Source organism: Equus przewalskii, chromosome 2 (genome assembly GCF_037783145.1).
Source record: "Equus przewalskii isolate Varuska chromosome 2, EquPr2, whole genome shotgun sequence".
Lineage (NCBI taxonomy): Eukaryota > Metazoa > Chordata > Mammalia > Perissodactyla > Equidae > Equus > Equus przewalskii.
Genome location: NC_091832.1, coordinates 13519962 through 13541337, shown reverse-complemented (window position 1 = coordinate 13541337; position 21376 = coordinate 13519962). Strand labels below are relative to the sequence as shown.

The window sequence follows — 21376 nt, the reverse complement described above, 5'->3', positions numbered from 1 at the left end:
ACATAATGTTTCTAAAGGAGGGAAGTGGTCCCCCGGCTCCAGCCAGCCACTCAAGGTGGCTCCCTAAGCCACAGGTGCTCTTCCTACCCGTGGGCATCCCCAACTCCCCTGACACATTCCTCCCAGTGCCCATTCCTAACTCAGCCTGTGTCATGACCTCCTCCCAGTGGAGCCACGCTGCCACTTCTGATTCTATACATGAAGTAGGACAATCCAAAAAAGACCAAAGTGCTCTGGGAACACGGCTCAGAGCACGATGGTGACCAGAAAAGGCCTCCCAAAGGAAGACACATTTGCTGCACAGGCCTTGAAGGACCAGTAGGAGCATGCCAGGCAGAGAGAGGGCATGAGCAGAGGGAGGGGGTTATGGAGATGATATAGTTGGTCTGGGGCACAGAAGGCAGTCGTGGGGGCCTGGGTGAGGGATCAGCAGTGGTCAGGAGAGCTGCCAAGAGCAGCACCGGGCCCGATCCTGCAGGGCCTTCATGCCACGCTTAGGAGTCGGGATTTTATTCCATAGAAGTGGAGAGAGAATGAAGATTCTGGAACTGGGGGAGTCGCATGATCCAATCTGTATTGATTAGTGACTTTCACCACTGTTTAACATCCATCTCTCCCCTTAGCCAGCAGGCTCTGTGAAGGCAGGAACTGGGTCTGTCACATTTATTGCCACGTCCCAGTGCCCAGCACTGTAGCTGGCCCATTCAGGCACTCAGTAGACACGTGCTGAATGAATGAACACGTGGCTGCCAAGTGAAGGATGGATCCAAGGAGAAAGAGCTGGCATTCTTCTTGTTACCCACTGCCCTCTCCAGAGTAATAAAAGTAATTGCTATGGCTATTGTTATTTATTGCCACATCCGGATCATGAGTCCTCTACCCTCTTGTAAAAGCCCCTGCTCCTTTTATGCTCATTCCACTGGCCATATCGCCCTCTCCTCTCCCGCTGCTGACAGCCCCCACAAGGGAGGCTGCTGCCCCTCAGGCACTGGCTCAGTCTCCCACTTAGACTCCAGTATTTACACGACCCTGCGCAGGCAATCAGATCCACTGCGTTCCTAAACCATCACAGACCTCTCTGAATTCCTCATCTCTTTCCAGTTCCTACCCTCCCCCTCTTTCCCATCACGAAGAAAAACAATAGTGTCAGGCACTATTCTAAGCGCCTTACCTATGACTCATTTAATCTTCACAGCATTCCTATGAACAAGGTACTGTTATTATTGTCATTTTACAGATGAAACTAAGCCACAGAGATAGTAAACAACTTGCTCAAGGTTACACAACTAATAAGTAGCAGAGCTGGAATCCAAACCCAAGCGGTCTAGAGACCAGCTTATAACCACTATCCCAGCCGGCTCCCGGGGGAACAACACCCAAGCCCTCAGTCTTAACCAGCTCTCTATCACCTCGGCTCCAAATCTATACGCACAGCTGCCTCTGTCCATCAACAGAGGCAGCCCTGACCTCCTCCCCCTCCTCCTCCTCAGGGAGTGGCCACCCAGCCAGAACCTCAATATACGCTCCCTCATTTGGTCCTGCAACAATCCTAAAAGTTAGCTGCTGTTGTTAGCTATTGCCCCCATTTCACAGATGAGAAAACTAAAACACAGAGAGGGTAAGTCCCTTTCCCCAAGAACACGCAGCCCCAAAGCAGCAGAGCCAGTGTCCATCTCTGGACCACCAGGCCACGCTCCCTCTACCTCCAGGACCTCACACACACTCCTCACTCCTGGGCCCAGGATGCTGGTGCTGCATGTTTATGCTCTGCCAGTGCCCACTCCACCTGCTGAGTCAGCTCACTGTCACGTCCAGGAAGCCCCCCTTGATGCCCTCCCCAACCTCTTCTCACTCCCCTACCCTAAATCACTGGACGGGGTTAGATGCCCCTCCTCTGTACTGTCACAGCACATGCCACCAGGTTTATCACACTGCACTGACAGTGTCCATTAAGAACGGGTAGGAGGCTACTGCAACATGGAAGGCAAGAGATGGCAAAGGCCTGAACCAGTGCAGTGGGAGACAGGGAGGAAGGGAGAGGGAAATGACAGGGAGAAGAGAGTCACAACAACTTTGGGACATGTATCAAAAGCCTCAAAAACATGCAATCTTTGACGTAGTAATTCCACTTCTATGATAGAAAAGTGTTCAATCATATGGAAATATTCAGTAATACATTAAGCAGATCATAGACATGGATGTAAGAGATGAAACTATGAAACTCTTAAAGGAAAACATAGGAATAAATCTTTGTGACCTTTGATTAGGCAACAGTTTCTTAGACATGACCAAAATTCAAGGAATAAAAGAAAAAAATAGATAAATTAGTATTTCACCGAAATTAAAAACTTTTGTACTTCAAAGGACACCATCAAAAAAGTAAAAAAAAAACAACCCACAGAATGGGAGAAAATATTTGTAAATCATATATCTGATAAGGGGCTTGTATCCAGAATAGATTAAAAAAACTCTTACGATTCAACAACACAACGACAAATAACCCAATTTTTAAATGGGTGAAGGATTTGAACAGATATTTCTCCAAAGAAGATACACCAGTGGCTAATAAGCACATGAAAAGGGGTTCACCATCACAGTCATCAGGAAAATAAAAATCAAAACCACAATGAGATCCCACATTATACCCGCTATGATGGCTGCAATCAAAAAAGTCAGATAATAACACGTGTTGATGAGGATGTGGAGAAATCAGAACCCTTATACACTGCTGGTGAGATTGTAAAAAGGTGCAGCCACTTTGGGAAACAGTTTGACAGTTCCTCAAAAAATTAAACATGGAGTTACCATATGACCCAGCACTTCCAGTCCTAGGTATGGACTCAAGAGAAGTGAAAATATATGTCCACACAAAAACCTGTACACAAATGTTCAGAGCAGCATTGTTCATAACAGCCAAAAACCAGAAACAATGCTAATGCCTATCATGTGCAAATGGATAAATGCAATGTGGTAAATCCATACAATGAAATACCATTTGGTCATAAGAAGGAATGAAGTACTGACACATGCTACAACATGGACGAGCCTTGAAAACATATGCTAAGTGAAAGAAGCCAGCCACAAAAGACCAAATATCGCATGATTCCATTTATCGGAAATGTCCAGAACAGGCAAATCCATAGGACAGAAAGTCAAGGAGGGGCTGCCAGGAGTAGAGGGAGGCGGGAAGGAGGAGTTACTAATAATGGGTTCAGGGTTTTCTTTTTGAGGTGATGAAAATGTTCTGGAATTAGATAGCAGTGATGGTGGCATAATTCTGTGAATATATTAAAAACCACTAAATTGTACATTTTAAAGGTGAATTTTATAGTATGTGAATTATATCAATAATGTCATTATTTAAAAAATTAATAATACTTTAGGTGAAAAGCATTATGTACAACAGAATACATATATATTTCTATGTGCATATGTATGTGTACATATATATACACACATATACATATTTATGCACAGAAAAAATACATCAAATATTAATAGCAATTAATTCTGGGATTAGAGGCAATTGCTTTTTCGTGCTTTATCCATTTCTTAAAATCAATATGTATCACTTTTTGCAATGAGAGTTAAAATGTTATTTTAAAAAAAGGGGAGAAGTGGCCAGCCCCATGGCTGAGTGGTTAAGTTCACGCGCTCCGCTTCGGCAGCCCAGGGTTTTGCCGGTTTGGATCCTGGGCCCGGCCATGGCACTGCTCATCAGGCCACGCTGAGGCGGCGTCCCACATGCCACAACTAGAAGGACCCACAACTAAAATACACAACTATGTACCAGCGGGCTTTGGGGAGAGAAGGGAAAAACAAAATCTTTAAAAAAAAAAAAAGGGGGGGGAGAGTCAAAAAGCAGAGTCAAAAGCCGTTGAGAAGTCAAAGAGGTCATGGACGCCCAGAAGCCCCATGGAAGTATTCTTTTCAACCCTGGCACTTCTTGAGTACCCTACAAAAGAATTTACTCTCCCAGGGTCCCTATCCTCTAGAATTTCTCAACAAAACAACACTGACCAATAATATAAGAATTACAGATACCATATATTGTACAACAGTTCAAGTCATAAAACTAAAGCGTAAATTCAATTGTGTATATCCCAGGGGCCTATAGAAAAGACAAAGGAAAGGGCTGACAAGGCATAAGGGTCCATGCCACAATAGGTGCTTTTCATCTGTAAGTCAGAATCAAAACACAAAGAACCGGGGTCGGCCCGGTGGCGTAGTGGTTAAGTTCGCACGTTCTGCTTCGGTGGCCTGGGGTTAGCAGGTTCAGATCCCAGGCACAGACCTACACATTGCTCTTCAAGCCACACTGTGGAGGCATCCCAAATACATATTAAATAGAGGAAGACTGGCACAGATGTTAGCTCAGCAACAATATTCCTCAAGCAAAAAGAGGAAGACTGGCAACAGATGTTAGTTAGCTCAGGGCCAACCTTCCTCACCAAAAAAAACAAAAACAAAAACACAAAGAACCTGTTTTCTTTTTAAAATGCAAAGAATAAAAGGATCTTCAATTTCCTCAACTCCCCAGAAATATTTTCTAGAGTCTCATAGTTCCTATATTTAAACTAAATTACTTTATCTTAAACTTACTTTTATTTTTTCACTTTTTGAAATAACAGCCTAGGAGAGAGGCATAGATTCTAAGAGGACATACTGTACAAAACCATTATCAGGGTTCAAATCTCTGCCTCTGCCACTAATACCTCTGACACAGACCTTGAGCAAGTTCTCTAAGCTTCGATTTCCTTATCTGTGAAATCGGCAAAATAATACAAAGGATTAAATAAGATAATGACTCTAGAGAGCTTAACATGGTCCCCTCACAAAGAACGAGTTCAATAAATCCAAGTTATTATTGTTACTTCACGAGGAAGGCATGCTCACTGTAGAAAAAACAGAAAATGAATATCTAATAAAATTGGAATCACACTGTTTTGTAATCTGCTTTCTTCCATTCAGCAATATATTGTGAACATCTCTCCCTGTCAGTTTATATATTTCCACACCATTCTTTTTAGTGCCTGCAGAGCGGCCATAGAATATTTCATAATTTATGGTGACCAATTTCCCATTATTGGACATGATGTTGTTTCCAATTTTTTGCTGTCATAAAAATACTTTAATGGACACTTCTTTCTTTGTGCATGTCCTTAATTGTTTTCTAGAAATGGGATTGTATTCAGGCAGCACTTCCTAATGGCAACTGCGATCTGCATGCACAAGTTTAGGAGTGAAGCTCCCAAGCTGAAATCTGGGGGTATCCTGGGGCAACGTCCCCGAGCTTCTGTTCCTCCTCAGTAAAACGGGAGAACGGTGCTCCCTGCTTCACGAGGTGGTCATGAGAATTAAAAATATCATGAGAGGAGCTCCTGGCAGGCCTGGCATGTGGGCAGGGCGTGGTCAACAGTGTAAGTGCAACAGAGACCTCAGAGAAAGGAGGCCTGTGAAGGGTCCACCAGGTCTGTATCTCGAATGCAGGGCCCAGCACAGCGCCTGGTATAAAGTAGACAAATCAGGAGGGGTGTTTTATTAACGCACCAAAGAAAAGAGATCACGATTCAAAAAGAAACAAAATTCCTGTTTAAAAACAAAAAAAAAGCACCTTCAGGGTCTCCAGAGACAAGAAGAGGATCTAGTCCCAACTCACCCTTCACCTGGCCTTTGAGGCCTCTCCCGTGTGACAGCTCCTGAGAGCACAGCCTCCAGCCTGGGCCCTGCTCCCTCAGGCCACTCTCAGTTCCCCCCAGGGCCCTTACTTCTGCCCTCTCTGCTGCTCACCGTCTCCCTGACAGCCCCCCCAAAGCTCCAGGTCCAGCTTGGGCCACTTTTCTCCAGGAAGCCACCCCAACCACTGCGGCCCACCACAGTGGTCCAGGCCACTCCAGACTGCTTCACTGGTGGCAGTGAAAGCTTCCTGAGGGTTAAGACGATGTCTACATTTCTTTGACCCAGGCCAGTGCTTAGCAGATGAGCAGGCTCACAATAAATCCAGGGTCCACAATAAATCTGTCACTTTCCCTCTCTGTGACCCCTGGAAGGCCTTCTTTGCACTCTAAGAGCGAGTCATTTGTCCCAGCCCCATTAATTCTGTGAATCAATTATTCCTAAAACTGTTTACTGAACATGAGAGCAACATGGTGCCTTTAAGAAGGCCTGGCGGTCAGCCAGAGAGCCAGGGAGGGGCCATAGGGCGGGACCTGGCTGACCATTCTCTGGGAGGAGGGGCAGTGCAGCTGGAGCAGCTCTGGCTGGGGCCCACAGTGCTGCCAAGAGCTTCCGTTCAGCTCACTTGGCACCTCATCCTTGCCAGGCCCCAGCAACAGTGAGCATGACTGTCAAAGGCACTGCAACAATAGGGATCCCTGCTGGGGGAGCCCCGAGAACAGAAGCTTGCCCAGGGAAATGAGATGAGAGCCGTCTAAGAAGAGAAGGCGGGTAGGGGGAGATGCCAGGTCAAGACATGGGCAGCCAGACACTGGCTGGCGGGAAGCTCAGCAGAAGGCTCCCGGGCTGCCCGGCCTGGGCCCTGAATGACCCCAGATCTGCAGCTGCCTTCCAGCTAACTGACGTGCCAGCAGCAGCTGCTCACCTCTCCGTCAACTCATAGCAGTGCTGAGCTTTGAGGTTTGATGTTCAAATATGGGGGAAAGCAATTCCAGAAACCAAATATGACAGTCCTACACACTTCTCTACCATTAAACAGTAAATGCAAAAGAGAGACAATTTCCGGGGCCCCCAAAGACTGCCACTCCGTGAAGCCAAGTCAGCCCGAAGGGGAGCTCTCTGCAGATGGGAAGCAAATGGATTCAGGGGATCGCAGTGCTGTTCCCTCCGTCTGAAGGGGTCCTACAGCCTCCAGTCCAGCTCTGGGATATGCACTTTGAGAGGGAAAGGCATGATGAGCTAAAGTCAGTCCAGAGGAGCAATCAGAAAGAGGAGGTTATCAGAACCACACCAGAAGAGAGACAGCTGAAGGCCCTGGAGGTCTTTCTCTTGGAGAAGGGAAATTTGAGGAAGGCACGAAGCTGTCCACTAGAAGAGAGAGGAAGCGAGATTACCTTGCTCTGTGTTGTACCCACCACGACCCTCTAGCCCTGCAGTTACCACATCATCGTGAAACTACCTGCTTATAAACCCTCGCCTCTCCCCAAAACCACAGCTCCCTGCAGACAGCCTGTGTGTGAGTCACTTCTGAGGCACCAGCAACTAAGCCATGGCCAGGACATGGCAAACACTGAACTGAAAGCAGAAATGACAGGAAGGCCTATTGTGGCTGAAGAAAGGGAAGTGCTTTCTAACAATCCCAGTTGCCTCCCACAGGCCAGGATGTTTGGGAGGAAGCAGCCTGTCAGGGAAGGGTCTGGGAGCAACAGAATGCCCTCACGCTAGTAGAAGGATGCAAGACAAAATGGCCCTCTGAGATTTCTTCTAATTCTAGGACCCAGCCTCCTGAAGCAGGGAGGGAAGCCACAAGGGGAGGAAATACACCAGCGGAGCACCTGCTCCCCGCCAGGCACAAACATCCAGTCACTGTCTTGTTAACCCTCCCAATCCCGTGAGGTGGGCACTCCTGTTATTCCCATTTTACACTGGAGGAACCTGAGGCTCAGGGAGGTTCAGTAACATGGCAAAGCCACGGAGCCAGGAGGAGGTAGAGGTGAAATGCAAACCAAGACCACTAGGGCTGCCCACCGGGCTGAGCAAGAACTTCTGCCCTCCTGGCCAGGCAGAAGGCACTCTAGCCCCTTGCAGCTGAAGGCTCACCAACGGCAATAATATCAACTGGCTTCCTCGCCTGCAGCTGCCAAAACTTTTCAAAAGCACTTTTATATCTATAAACCCAAGAGCCCTAAGCCACCACTCTAGGGAAATACAGCTGGCCCAGAGCCATCTGTTCTGTGGGAGCCTAGAGACTGCGCTCCCCTCCAAGACCCCAACCTAGGACCACAGGACGCTATGGGAGGAATCTGGGAAGGCTCTCCTGAAGAGGCAACATCTAACAACGTTAAATGATGAGCGGGACAAGCAAGGGGGCCGTGTGGGGCAGCAGATAGGAAAGGGCATTCCAGACAGAGGAAATAGCAGGAGCAAAGGCAGAGAAGTAAGAAGAGTGTGGAAAACCACAAGCAGTTTGGGGTTGCCAGGACATAAAACTCAAATTGAACAGTGGAAGGACACAGTGACCAAAGAGATAAGAGGGGCCACTAAATTATGAAGGACTTTGTATGCTAAAGAATCTGAACTTGATTTATCCTGAGGACAATAAGGAGCCACTGAAGGGTTTTACAGAGCAGTAATAAGATCAAACCCGTGCATTAGGAAGATCACTGTGGTGGCAACAGAAGAGGCTGAGCTGCTGGCAGGGAGAGACCGGAGGCGAGAAGGTGACGTCCACAGTAACGCAGGCGAGACAGGCCGCTCAGGCTGAGGGGTACTTCAAGCCTCCTCTAGTATAATTTCCAATTGGGGTCAAACTTGTCATTCTCTGAGCCCCCAATCCTACTCATACTGCCAAGGACCCAGACCTGCTCTACAAGCTAATAATTTTGTGGAGCCTCCCACGCACCTTTCTTTAATGATATGACTGTAGGGAGGAAAATAATGCTAATCACTAAACTCATTCCATGCCAGGCATTATGCTGGATCCTTTACACAAATAATCTCAGTTGTGCAACCAACAACCCGGTGAGGGAGGTCACCCTTGCTTTGCAAATGAGGAAACTGAAGTTCAGAGCGGGTAGCTTGCCAAAGGTCATTCAGCTACCAAAGGGAGGGGTCAGGATTTGAACCGACTTCTACCTGATGGCAGAGATTGCTCTGTTAACTATTGCCAAGGAGAGCGGAGAGGAGGGAGGGGTAAGGGTTCTGAGTCCCAAGCTTCTGCAAGGACCGTCGGGAAAATAGTGCCTGGAAAATAATGGGTGGGACCCCTAGCCACAAGCGCCGAAGAGACACTGGAAGTGGGAAGCCCGATCCCAAACAAAGGAATCAGGAGGGCCCCTGCCCTCAGCAACCTTAAGAAATGAGGACAAGGGCCTGAGAACTCCAACTGAAAAGACAGAAAAAAGGGCCCCCACAGACCAGAGGAAGCAAAGAAGGGGCGGGGCTCGGACAGGTAAGGGGCCGCGGGGGCGGGGCTTGCGAGGGGGCGGGACTCGCAGGCCCGGCGATGTCTGAGACCTGAGGGACCCTGGGAGGGGGCGGGGCCGCGCGAGGGGCGGGGCCACAGCTGCGCTGGCGACCCAGAGACGCGTTAGGTCACCTCCCCACGACTGGACCCAGCCCGCGTTCCATACCCTGGCTCCGGCAGGGCTGATCCGGGATCTCGATGGTGTAGTCCAGCTCAGCCGAGGCCATGGTGAAGGCGCCGGCCCTGAGCACGAGCCTCCCGCCGGAACTCCCGCTCGCGCGCCCGCGCCTCACCCGGGCTACTCCTCGGCGCCGCCCAATCACCGCCCACCTCCCCCACGCTGCCCAATCCCTGGGCCGCGCTCTGTGACCTTCCACCCTAGCAACCACCGAGTCTCTCTCGGAGCCTCTCTCGACACCCCACTAGCTCGGCCCTAGCAACCATGCCCCGCCCCGCTCTATCTCTGGCCAGCAGCCATTGGCTGACTCTCTTGATCTGGATCGGGTATTGGGCAGCCGGGATGCCAGTCAGGAAGAGTCCCCACCCTCCTGTGTAGGTAAGAGGGTCTGCGGGAGAGTTGCAATACTCAGGGGATGGGAGGGTCTCCCTCCTCAGCCGTGTCTTCTCCAACGGGGTGGACGGGAGAACCTTTGACTTAAATCATCTAGCTTCCTTTGCCGTCCTCTACTAGCCACAGCTCTGAGGGCTGGAGGTAGAAAACCGTACAAAACGGCCAACGGGGCGCGTGCCGGCCCATCCTCCACCCAGGGGGTGGAGACATATTCTGGCTGGTGGGGTGAGGGGGGGGGTGTTGTCTTCAGGGGAGGGCTTTAGAGAATGCCCTGTTCGTGGCGGACACAAATGGGCTAGAGAGTAGTTTTCTTGCATTTATCCATGCATTTAACAAATATTCACCGAACACCTATTACGGAAGTGGGCTCTAGTGAGGATTAAGCTTTTGGTCCTGACTTGCGTGAGTCTTAAAAGGAGAGAGAGAGAGAAACCAAGCATGAACTAACTCTAATTCTGTACGAGAGAAATACTACAGAAGAGTAGGCCCTAAGGACTTTAGGAGCTCAGAAAGTGTTGAAGGGGCATTTATGACAGTGGGAATGGTTCTTGAGCTGGGCCTTGAAAGACTTTTGGAGATATGGAGGGAAAAGGACTCCTTGCAGCAGCTCAAAGAGGGGAAACTGAGGGGTGAGTGCCAGAAATTCTGAGCATCTTCTGCCCGGAGGAGATACTAATGTGAGAGTGCCTTGAAGAACAGTTAGGTCCAGATCCTAGAGGGTCTTTTGATGCCAAGCTCAGCTTTGCACTTATAGGTAGATCTTACTCATGGTAAAAATTTTCCAATGCGCTTTATACCATTGAGCATAAGAGCTTAGACTTTATCCTGAGGATGGTAGGGAGTCATTGCAGGGCTTTAAGCAAAGGAGTAACAATCAGGTTTGTGTTTTAGAAAGATCAATGAAAAAAATGCATTGGGGATTGGGAGAAGGAGGGAGACCAGTTAGGAAGTTGTTTTGGTCGTGGGGAAGGATCATGATGGCCTGAAGTATGATGAGGTGGCAGGAATGAAGAGGAGGGGATGGATTCCTTAGACGCTTATGAGCTAAAAGAACTGGACCTGGTGCCTGGTGGGGCAAGTAGGAGAAATGAAAGATGGCTTCTAAATTCCAGGCTTGGGCAAAGAGAAAGGAGAGGAAGCAGGGTTTTTAGGAGAGGGTAAGTTCTACGCCTGGTGAATTTGAAGTGCTAATGGGACATCCAAGTGGAGGTGTCCAGGAGGCAGTTGAATATGCCTGACTGGCGTTTGCAAGATAAGTCTAGAGTGGAAATAGAAATGTGATAGTTTTTAGTGCCTTATAGATGGCAGCCACACCAGTGGACCGAGTTGTTGGGCTTGCCCAGAGAGCATGTGTAGAGCAAGAAGAGAAGAGGCCCTAGGGTAGAGTCCTGAGAAGCGCTCAAGTCTGAGGGTGTGGCAAAGGAGATTGAACCTGCCAAGGCAATTGAGATGAAGTGTCCGGAATGGTAAGATAATCAGTAGCAGAATGTGGTGTTTCAGAAGCCAAGGGAAGAAAGTGCTGAAGACAGTCATTTACTGATGACTAATGGAGTCAAATAAAGTCTGAAAAAATCCACAGGATTTGGAAACAAGGAAGTTGTTGGTGACCTTTGCAAATGCAGTTTCAGTGGCGAGTTGGGAGTAGAGATCAAATTGCGGTGAGCTGAGAAGTGGATGGGAAGATGAGGAAGTGAAGACTGAACATACCATACACATTCAGAAAGTTTGGCTCTTGGGGCCAGCCCAGTGGCGCAGCAGTTAAGTTCACCCATTCTGCTTCTGGGGCCTAGGGTTCGCCGGTTCGGGTCCTGGGTGCAGACCTATGCACCCACTTGTCAAGCCATGCTGTGGCAGGCACCCCACATATAAAGCAGAGGGAGATGGGCATGGATGTTAGCTCAGGGCCAATCTTCCTCAGCAAAAAGAAGGTTGGCGGCAGATCTTAGCTCAGGGCTAATCTTCCTCAAAAAAAAAAAAGTTTGGCTCCTTAGGAGAAAAAAGAGAAGGCAATAGCTGAAAGGCAACACAGGTTTTTATTCAGATGGGAGAAGTGCTGTTGGCATGGATCCAGCAAAAGGAAAAAGATAAAATTATAGAGACAAAGAGATAACTGAGAGAGTGGCACTCCCAGAAAAAGAATAAGGTAGGGGATCCAAAGCACCTGATGGAGAAATTCTCTTAGAAAGGTGGAGGGACATTTGCATTGTGACGAAAAGGAAGCATATGAGATTAGTGCGTTAGTAGGTTTGGTGGCAGGAAGTTGACAGAATTCTTGTTTGATGGTTTCTATTTTCTCTGTGAAATAGGGACATGATACCAGCCAGTGAGAGTGGGATTGGAGAAGGTGTGCAAGGTTTGAGGAGAGCAGAGCATGATTGAAATAGCCACAGTGGAGAATGGGAGCAAGATGTCTGAGGCAGCCTACAGATTTCTGGGTAGCTGTGAGACCTGTTGAGGTTGGGGCCACAATAATTTGTAGCAGCAGCAGTCTGCATGGTTGTATATGTACTTTGCCCCCAACAATATTCAGCCATATAGTGGTAGATGCAGAGAGGTTCATTGAATTGATTCAGGTTTGGGTTATATCAGGTGGCTGAAATGGAAGGACAAAGGACAAGGAAGTTGAGGATCCTGGCAAAAGGTTGAGATTGTGGACCTTAGAACCTAAACTGCATAGGAGAGTGTAAAAGTGTTACAGACTGGGGGTCCCAATAAAGTCAGAGGACCCATCTCTTAGAAATAGTTGAATGAGAGAGTTGTGATCAGAAAGTGGGGTAATGAAGTTTGAGTAATTCCAGGTCATGACAAGGTCCAGGGCATAGCCATGGGAGTGGGTAGCTGAAGTAGAGTACAGAAGACAGTCAAGATGTTGACATGGCCGTTGAAATCCCCTTGGATGATTGTAGAACTTGAGGGAAAAGGAAAGAGGATGCTTATGTACTAGCAACCAAAGTCCTTGATGAATAAAGTAGATTTCGGAATCTGTAGATGACAGCATGAGGAGAGGTAAAGGTTAATACAGCTGAATGGCATGACCTTTAAAGTAGATTTTTTTTTTTTTACAAAAAGAAGGTAGAATGAGGAACTGGGTTGGGCTTTGGTGAGAAGAAGCTAGCCCCCCCGCAACCCTGAGCTCCTTGGGGTGTACGAGTACAAGAGCCTTCACCAGGGAGGGCTATGCAGAAGTGATGCCCCAGGGCAGAGCCAGCTTTGGGGCAGGCTGGAAGTCAGCAGAGCAACTGTGGAGAAGCTAAGGGTGGAGGAGACTTTGCTGATCAGGAACAAAGTCTTTGAGGGCAGAGTAAGAAGGTTGGGAAGGGAGGAAGGGTAGGAAATCAGGTCAAGGAAGATGAAACATAGAGCAATGAAGGGGTGAGGAAAATGTCGGTAGAGAGATTATGGTTAACCTAGAGAGTTATGTTTTGTGGTGAGAGCATGAGGGCAGGTCTGTGGAGGGGAGCTGGGGGCAGAAGTGAGTCTGGGGAGATGAAGAGTGGGGTCTGTGGGTAAAGAATGAGGGTAGGTCTGGGGAAAGGATGAAGGCAGAGGATTTTGCAGCAAGGAGATGGGAGAAAGGTGGTCTGTGGGGAGAGGATGAAGGGAAAGGCGACAGCAGGGAAAAGACGGGGCAGGTGGAGTCTGTAGGGAGGAGATGGGTGGCAGGAGGGGTCTGTGAAGAGGGTATGAATTGGGAGCAGAAGGAAGGGAGTCCATGAGAAGGAAGTGACAAATTGTAGTGCCTGTACCCTGAGGTGGAAGCAAAGGTGGGGGTACCCTCTTGGCTGGGCCTGAAGTTTGGAAGAATGTTTCTTTCTCTCTCTGTCTCTCTACTCCCTCTCTCCTTCCCTCCTTCTCTCTCTTTCTGAATGGGGAGCTGAGAGTGAAGGGTCGGATGGGAGCCGAAGGAGAAGGGCTCTGTCCATTTTGCAGGTAGAACCTGCAGGAACAGGAGACAGTGACTGCCTTGTTGTCTCTGAGGCCATCTGGGGACAGTAAGCCAGGCTGGCAGCCCATGCCCTGGAGGCTTCTTGCTTTTAGAAATGTGTCTTTTGATTTAGGGAAGAAGAAAAAATGCCCTCTGAGAGATTTTATTTAGAAACAAGACCTAGTGACCTTTTGATTTTTAATACTTCTTCTCGCTTGTTGCTAAGGACCTTTGGCTTAGTACAAGAGCTGGGGTTTTTGAGATTTTGTGATTTCGTTTCCCTGCATGAAGAAGAACCATTTGGCTGCTACAGAAATGATTTATGGATGAGTCCAGATTTATTAATCACCTCTGAAGATGGAGAGGAAATTAAAAACAAAGAGTCCACTCTGGGCTGATGACAAAGTAGGTTTGTCGTCCTTGCAGAAGACCTTGCCAAGGTTAGAAGGCCACAAACAAACCAATTTGGACCAAGGTTCCTAATCCGGATTTTAATTTCATGTGCTTTGATTTTTCAGGCCATTTTCTCTCCAAGGTAAAGTAATGACTATTTTAATTGGCTGCCACTTACAGAGAGATTCCAATAAGCATGATGGCATACGTATATTTTTCTCTGGCATTCCATGTGTGCTCCAGTTCTTATGATCAAGCTGGTGAAGCTGACTTTTACTGCATGCCATGATCAGTTGACTATAAATTAAATGCTCTTTTCCAAAAGCCATTTTCCATTAGTGCTAATTTGTTTGCTTCTCATTTCCACTGATCATTAGAGTCTCTGGTTGTGAGCACCAAATTGGAAATAATTTCTTTGACATTTCAAAAAATTTTCTCCTCTTCTTGAATGCCATTTGGCTGCAGCTAAAGAACATTATGGTTTGCAGAAGAACAGTTCACTCCAATTACAATTTAACTGACCGTTCATGGCACTGAATCCCTGTCCTTAGTGTCCAAAGATGACACCACTGCTGACATTGCTATTTTGTGTCATAGCTGTAAAATGCCTCATAGACTGTGCACTGGCCTTCTTGGATGGAGATTCTGCCACTCTGCACATGGCAGCTTTGGGAAGTTGGTAGTTTTATGGACCTACATATCATGGACATTCAGAGATAACCATCTAAACAGGAGCTGGCTGATTTCTTCACTCATTCACCCAGCAAGCATATATTAAACATCTATTTTGTGCCAGGCATTATGCCAGGCCCTGGGGACACAGAGATAGGAAAGACCAACCCCTGCCCTTGAGAGTCTCACACTCTAGTGGGACGGATGGTCAAGTTTTACAGCATAGTAGGGGAACAAGTGGCACAGGTGGGACCACAGAACCAAGAGCCCCTAGCTGTATTAGGGAAATAGCCAAAGGGCAAAAAGGAAGCTAGCCATTCCTTTTTTTTTTTTTTTTTTCCTGAGGAAGATTCACCCTGAGCTAACATCCATGCCAATCTTCCTCTTTTTGTATGTGATCTGCCACCACAGCACGGCCACTGAAAGATGAGTGGTGTAGGTCCACACCCGGGAACCAAACCCAGGCCACCAAAGCAGAGCACACCAAACTTAACCAATAGGCCACCAGGGTTGGCCTGAGGCTGGCCATTCCTGATGGTAGAGCAGCGGTGAGATGCAGAGGGCCCTGGAAGGGCCTGGGGAGTTGAGAAGTTGAGGTCTGTTGTAATGTGGAAGTGATGAGATGAGGTAAAGCTGGGGCCAAGTTTTGAAGGGCCTTGTATGCCACATGGAGTTTAGACCTTATCCTGTAGGCCAGAGGGAGAAATTTGGGGGTAAAGGGAGGAAGTGTAGAAGCTTGAGGGAAAGGCTTTCTTGATGTATTGATTTGGGTTGGCAAAGACTGAGCAGGTGTTTAAGAGGAGTAGGAGATGGAATGATTGAAGATAGAAGAGCAACCTCTAGTGCACATGGAAAGGCTGGGGATGGAGGGAGAGAAGGGATTTACACTTGACGGGCCCTATTTTCTCTGTGGAGTAGGAAACAAGGTTGTCCAGGCATCCTCCTTGATTCCTCCCCCATTCATCCTCCACAGCCAGTCAGTCACCAGGTCCTATCGCTTCTACCCATGGTGGCTTTTCTACTTCTCTCCAACCCTAGTGTCATCAGCATCTCTTCCAACATTAGGAAAACAGCCTTCTAACTGGTGCCCCACCTCCAGTCTTGCCCCTTTCCGATCATCTTTCTACACTGCAGTCAAGATAATATTTCTAGAACAAAATCTTTTCTTGTCACTCTTGACTTAAAACCCTGCAGTACACTCATGTTGCCCTCAGGATAGAGTGCAAACCCTGCAGCAGAGCATATAAGGCCCTTCAGTCTCTGGCCTCTACTATTTTCCCAGCCTCATCTCTTGCCGCTTCCATCCTCATCCTGTGCTCCAGCCATTCTGAACAATCTCAGCAATGAAAATAAAAGCTAAGCTTTATTGAGCCTTCTTTATATGTTAGGTGGTTTATTGACCCTTATGAGGTATTGTTATCACCTCTTCACAGGCAGGAGAACTGAAGCCTAGAGAGGTTAAGTAATTTGCATAAGGTCACACAGCCGGGAGGTGAAAGATTGTCCAGCTCCATTGTCTGTGTCAGTGCTACACATACTGCTTCCCTCTTGGAATCCTTAAATATGCCTTACACTCCCTCACCTCTGAGCCTTTGCATATTTTATTCCCTCCACCTGGAATGCGGTTTCCTTGCCTCTTCACCCGGTTAGCTGCACATCACCTTTCAGCCTGGATGGATCTCCCCCGAAAAGCCTTCTGTAAGAGCCACCACCCGAACCAAGACTGGGTTAGATGTCCCTTGCTCACATCCCCAAAGTGTCCTGTGCTTACCCTGTCATAGCACTTACCACACTACTAGAACTGAAATTGCTTATTTACAGGGCTCTATGCCACCCCCCAAATTGTGTCGCCCTTGAGGGAAGGAACTGTGTCTTTTCACATTTGTCCCCAGAGGTCTAGCATAAGGCATAAGACATACTTGTCTCTCACTATTTGTTCAATTTCATGGTCAATGGAATTGCTGATAGGCTGGAGGTTGGGCAGAGGGGCTCCTAGTCATGTCTGTGGCAACTTACTGAGAACTTCCATACAGTGTGACAGGCACTGGATACTCAAAGATGGGGGGAGAGAAGCAGCAGCCAGGGATGCAGGCTGACCAAGAGAAGATGTCCTGGTAGAGAGGCATCAGGGAAGAGAGTATTCCGAGTAGGAGGAATGGTCAGTGGCGTTAGTTATTGCAGCAACAGGACAAGTGAGCAGAGGACTAAGACATTCTCATTGAACTGGGCAATTGGGAGGTTATTAGAGACACTGGCTAAAGTGATGGAAATGAAGGGGAGGGTGGGGAAGCCAAACTGCAGTGGGTTGAGGAGAGAATGGTCAGTAGGAGCACAGAAGAGAGTGTGTAGATTGTTTTTAAGAAGCTTTGCTGTGAAGTGAGAAAACCAGAGAGGCAACTAGAGGGGGATATGGGGTTGAGGTAAGTAGTTTTTGTTTTCATTTTTGCTTATTTTTGTTTTAGGATGGACAAGAAGTAAGTTAACAAGAAAAATACCTAATTAAAGAGAGCAGTTGAGGATACAGGGGAGGAGGGAGCAATGGATGGAGGAAGGGCCCTAAGGAGGCAGGATGGATGATGGAGAGCTGTGGTAACGGGAAAAGGGAAAGAGAAAGATGGGTGTGGCTACAGATAACATGGGAAGAATGAAGAGGACTGTGAAGACATTCCTGCCTAATGGCCTATAGCTTTTTCTTTAAGCCCAAGCATAGATCTCTTGAGAACAGAGAACAGGGCCGGTAAGAAGCTTGGAACTGTAGATTTCACAGGCGGTTCACAAAGTTTAGGGTGTAGCTCATGCGTGTGAATGCTGGGTGGGTTAGAGGTGAAAGTTGGAGGTCACTGGAGTTTAGATTTTGTGCCTCTCCTGTGTGCTCCAACAGGTCTGGGATTTACCCCATCAGAGCACATTTCATTCTTCGTTAAAATCACCTGGTTGCCCTTCTCTTTGTCCCCCAGTCTGTAAGCACCTTGAGGGCAAAGACTATGATTGTCAGGTTCACCAACACCATTCCCAGTGCTTGGCTCCCAGTCAGCACTCAGGACCTCCATTTAATTAATTACTGGGTGGAGTTAAGGAAATTAAAGCACACATTATGAGCACAGTATGTTGGATGTCAGTTTAAACAACACTATTGAGCATCCATTATGTGCCAAGGACCATGCTAATTATAAAGATGGAATAAGTTGCCACCCAAATTATAAAGATGGAACATGTTGATGTCGAAATTGCCTAGCAGGTCTTGGCTAAACAGGAAGACGCCAGAGTCATTGATGAGCGTGAGGGTGTGGCCAATACCTGAGCTCTGAGGCAAGATGGAGTGGGGTAGGACAGGAGGTCTGACCTCAGAGGAAAGGAAATGATTTAGAAAGAGTAGTGGGGAATTTAGAGAATGGTTTGCGAAGTATGGGAAAGCCGGCAGCCTCCTCTTAATTCCCACTGGAAGCAGTGACACAGGGTAGGGGCGGGGGAGTCAGATTTCAGTTGTGGCAGAATTTAGATGGAAGTTCTTTGGGCTGAGATGTTTGAAACTTTATCTTGAGGATAATGGGGAACAACTGAAGAGTTCTAAGCAGGGAAATCTGTCAGATTTGCATTTTTTTAAAATATCACATCACTGTGGAGATTAGTCTGGGGTAAATCTGAAGATCAGTTAGGAGGCTCTTGCAGTAATCCATGTGAGGGATGAAGGGGTAAATGAAATAGTGGCAGTGGAGATGAAGATAAATAGACTGATCTGAGGGAGATTTAGGAGGTATAATTGGCAGAATCTGGCAACAGTTCAGATAAGGAGGGCAGAGAGAGAGGAATACGTCAAAGATAGCTCTTGGATGACTAGAAGAGTGATAACCCAGTCACAGAAATAGGATCAACACAGAAGGAGCGATGTGAGGGCTTGATGAGTTCAGTTTGGGACTTATTGATTTGAAGAGCGTGTGAAACATACCAAGGGAGACATCCACTAGGCATTTAACTATAGGGATCTGGACCTCAGGCAGGAGGTCCAGGCTGAGAATATGGATTTGGGATCATCAAGCCTATAGACGTAATAAGAAGTGATGGGAGTGAATGAGATCACCCAGGAGATTACAAAGCACAAGAGGAGATCTGAGAACAGGAAAAGGACCTGTAAAGGAGTCTGAGGGATCCAGAGTCAGGAGAACCATGAGAGAGCTGGATCAGAAAAGGAGGCTTGCAAGGAGAGTCATCGAAAGTCCATCAGAGAGGCCAAGCAAGATGGGACAGCAAGCTAGCCGCCGAATTTGACAAGAGGCTATTGGTGACATTTTGGGCACAGTGGAGAGCAGAATCCATGCTTTTGGTTGAAAAGAGAGAACCTGGACTCTGGAGTTGTACACAAATCTGAGTTCAGTTTCCATTTCCACCCCTTTTTTGCTCTGAGACCTTCAATCAATGAGCAAACCTTTTTAAACCTTATTTTTTTCATCTGAAAATTGTGGATAATACTAACTACCTCCTTGGGATCGTAAGAGGATTAAAACAAATAACGCATATAATATACATCATGATATGTGACTAGCTCTTAATAAACACTCGAAAAATGTTTCTTCTCCTGCCATCATTCCTTCTCTCCTCCCTTCACCATGAAAGACACATAACATTTCCTCTCTTATTTTGGTAGTCAGGAAGCTTAGATACAGAATTTATCCCAGCAACTAACTCTTGAACTTGATACATTTCTCTCCTTTTCCCACTGTTTTCATCTTTTTCATTCTTTTTAAAATTGTATTTAGGGGCCAGCCTCGTGGCCAAGTGGTTAAGTTCGCGTGCTCCACTTCCGCGGCCCAGGGTTTTGCCGGTTTGGATCCTGGGCGTGGACCTAGCACCGCTCATCAAGCCATGCTGAGGTGGTATCCCACACAGCAGAGCCAGAAGGACCTACAACTAGAATATACAACTATGTACTAGGAGGCTTTGGGGAGAAGAACAGAAAAAACAAAAAGAAGAAGATTGGCAACAGACGTTAGCTCAAGTGCCAATCTTTTTTTAAAAAATTGTATTTAATGGGTCTTTTTTTTTTTTTGCAATCCTCATCAAATCTTATTTTGAAGAAAAATGGCTGGAGACTTGATTAAATACGACTGCTGCCCTTTATCTCCCGCTACCTTTCAAAATCTCACTGACAGAACACTAAAGAAATATAAAAAGGATTAAGTCACAGAAGTTCAGAGGAGGCAACAGCAGATGAAAGTTCAACAAATATTTGGAAGGTAGAAGGCAGGGTGGGGAATGTTACCTGGCTTGAAGCACCCTAAGAAATTATAAACTAAGTGCCAACCAGAGGAGATTACCAACAAGAAGCAAGTCGGTTCACCCAGTTTAACCTCTTAAGACGCTTAATGCTTGGAAGCACAAGTTACTACGGAAGGTCAGGAATGAAGAATGAGGCTAACATCGGGGGATTGGCTGAAGTCTGTATGCAGAGCACTCTGCCCTCATCCCAGAGCTCTTCTCTCAGCCACACCGCTGCTCTAAACTCTCTTGCTGTGTAAGGAGGAAGGAAATTGGACTCTGGAGGCCTCCATACTCAGGGACCTCAGGCATAGTTTGAAAGGCAGGGATGAGCTATAGGGTAGAAAACAGTGATGGAGACAGGGTCCACACACCGCATTATGGCGGCCCCAGCCCCTGTCCCACCCCACCCCACCCTACCCCAGAATGCCAGCAGCCAGGCATTTAGCACTCCCACCCTTTCACCCTCCCTGGGGAAGTAGAAAAGTCTCCAGACGCCTGGAGGACCCCAGGAAGAAAAAAAACCCCTCCACTGAGTGACATTTATGAGTTCTTCAATGTAAAGACTAGTTGCGGCCTGATGAAATTTCCAAAAACTGAAGGCCACAGCGCCTGATTAAAAGAGCCCACCAAAAAAAAAGGGGGCCGGCCTGGTGGCGCCATGGTTAGTTAAGTTCACACATTCTGCTTCTTGGCGGCCCGGGGTTCGCAGGTTCAGATCCCAGGTGCGGACATGGCACTGCTTGGCAAAAAGCCATGCTGTGGAAGGCATCCCACATATAAAGTAGAGGAAGGTGGGCATGGATGTTAGCTCAGAGCCAGTCTTCCTCAGCAAAAAGAGGAGGATTGGCAGTAGTTAGCTCAGGGCTAATCTTCCTCAAAGAAAAAAAAATAATAAAAGCCCACCAAGGGCCTAGTGTAATAAATGAAAAAGACCTGCACCAAGGCATATCATCATACAGTGTCAGAAAAGGTTTTAAAAGTATCAAGAGTGAAAAAACAAGACACAGACAAAGAAAGACACAGGAATCAGGATGACATCAGAAGTCTCAACAGCAGCATTGGGGAAGCTCAATCCCAGGGAAGCTTATTGGTAACATGGAATTCAATCCCCAAGCAATCCAGCACAAAGTCAAAGTTCTTTCAGACTTTCAAGGACACACAAAAAATAATTTTCATTTCTTAGGAGGTTACTGGAGAATGTGCTTCAACAAAACTAGAGAGTAAACCAAGAAGGAGGAAGAGTTGGATCCAGGAAATAGGGCAGTCAACAGAGAAGACTGGCAAAAGGAAATCCCAGGACGACATTGGTGTACCAGGCTTAGGGAGCAACCAGTGCAAACTGGAACAGAAAGACAGAGGTCTGTGGGACAGAGGTCTCCAGAGACCAGATGGAACTGTTGAGTTAGGAGTTGAACAC

General features: G+C 47.3%; 2 protein-coding genes across 16 annotated transcripts in view; one reads left to right on the top strand and one right to left on the bottom strand.

The window, feature by feature from the left end:
* TMEM53 (transmembrane protein 53) overlaps positions 1 to 21376 on the bottom strand; it is a 69063-nt gene that overhangs the window by 9657 nt on the left and 38030 nt on the right. Inside the window, exon 1 of one of the 4 annotated variants that reach the window (XM_070609855.1) lies at positions 9309 to 9449. The exons of 2 other annotated variants lie outside the window; for them this stretch is intronic. Coding sequence is in view for 1 of the 2 variants with exons in the window: in XM_070609854.1 (XP_070465955.1) it covers positions 9309 to 9369 (61 nt within the window). In the remaining variant the exon portion in view is untranslated. Of the gene's footprint in view, positions 1 to 9308; positions 9450 to 21376 lie in introns of those variants that run through there. One more of the 4 variants, XM_070609854.1, reaches the window with a different exon arrangement.
* The window catches only part of ARMH1 (armadillo like helical domain containing 1), a 49784-nt gene continuing 37198 nt past the window's right edge, over positions 8791 to 21376 (top strand). For 2 of the 12 annotated variants that reach the window (XM_070609851.1, XM_070609846.1), the window contains exons 1-2: positions 9693 to 9854; positions 13930 to 14173. The gene's annotated coding sequence lies outside the window, so the exon portion shown is untranslated. Of the gene's footprint in view, positions 9128 to 9311; positions 9855 to 13929; positions 14174 to 21376 lie in introns of those variants that run through there. The other 10 variants (XM_070609850.1, XM_070609842.1, XM_070609853.1 and 7 more) reach the window with 7 other exon arrangements.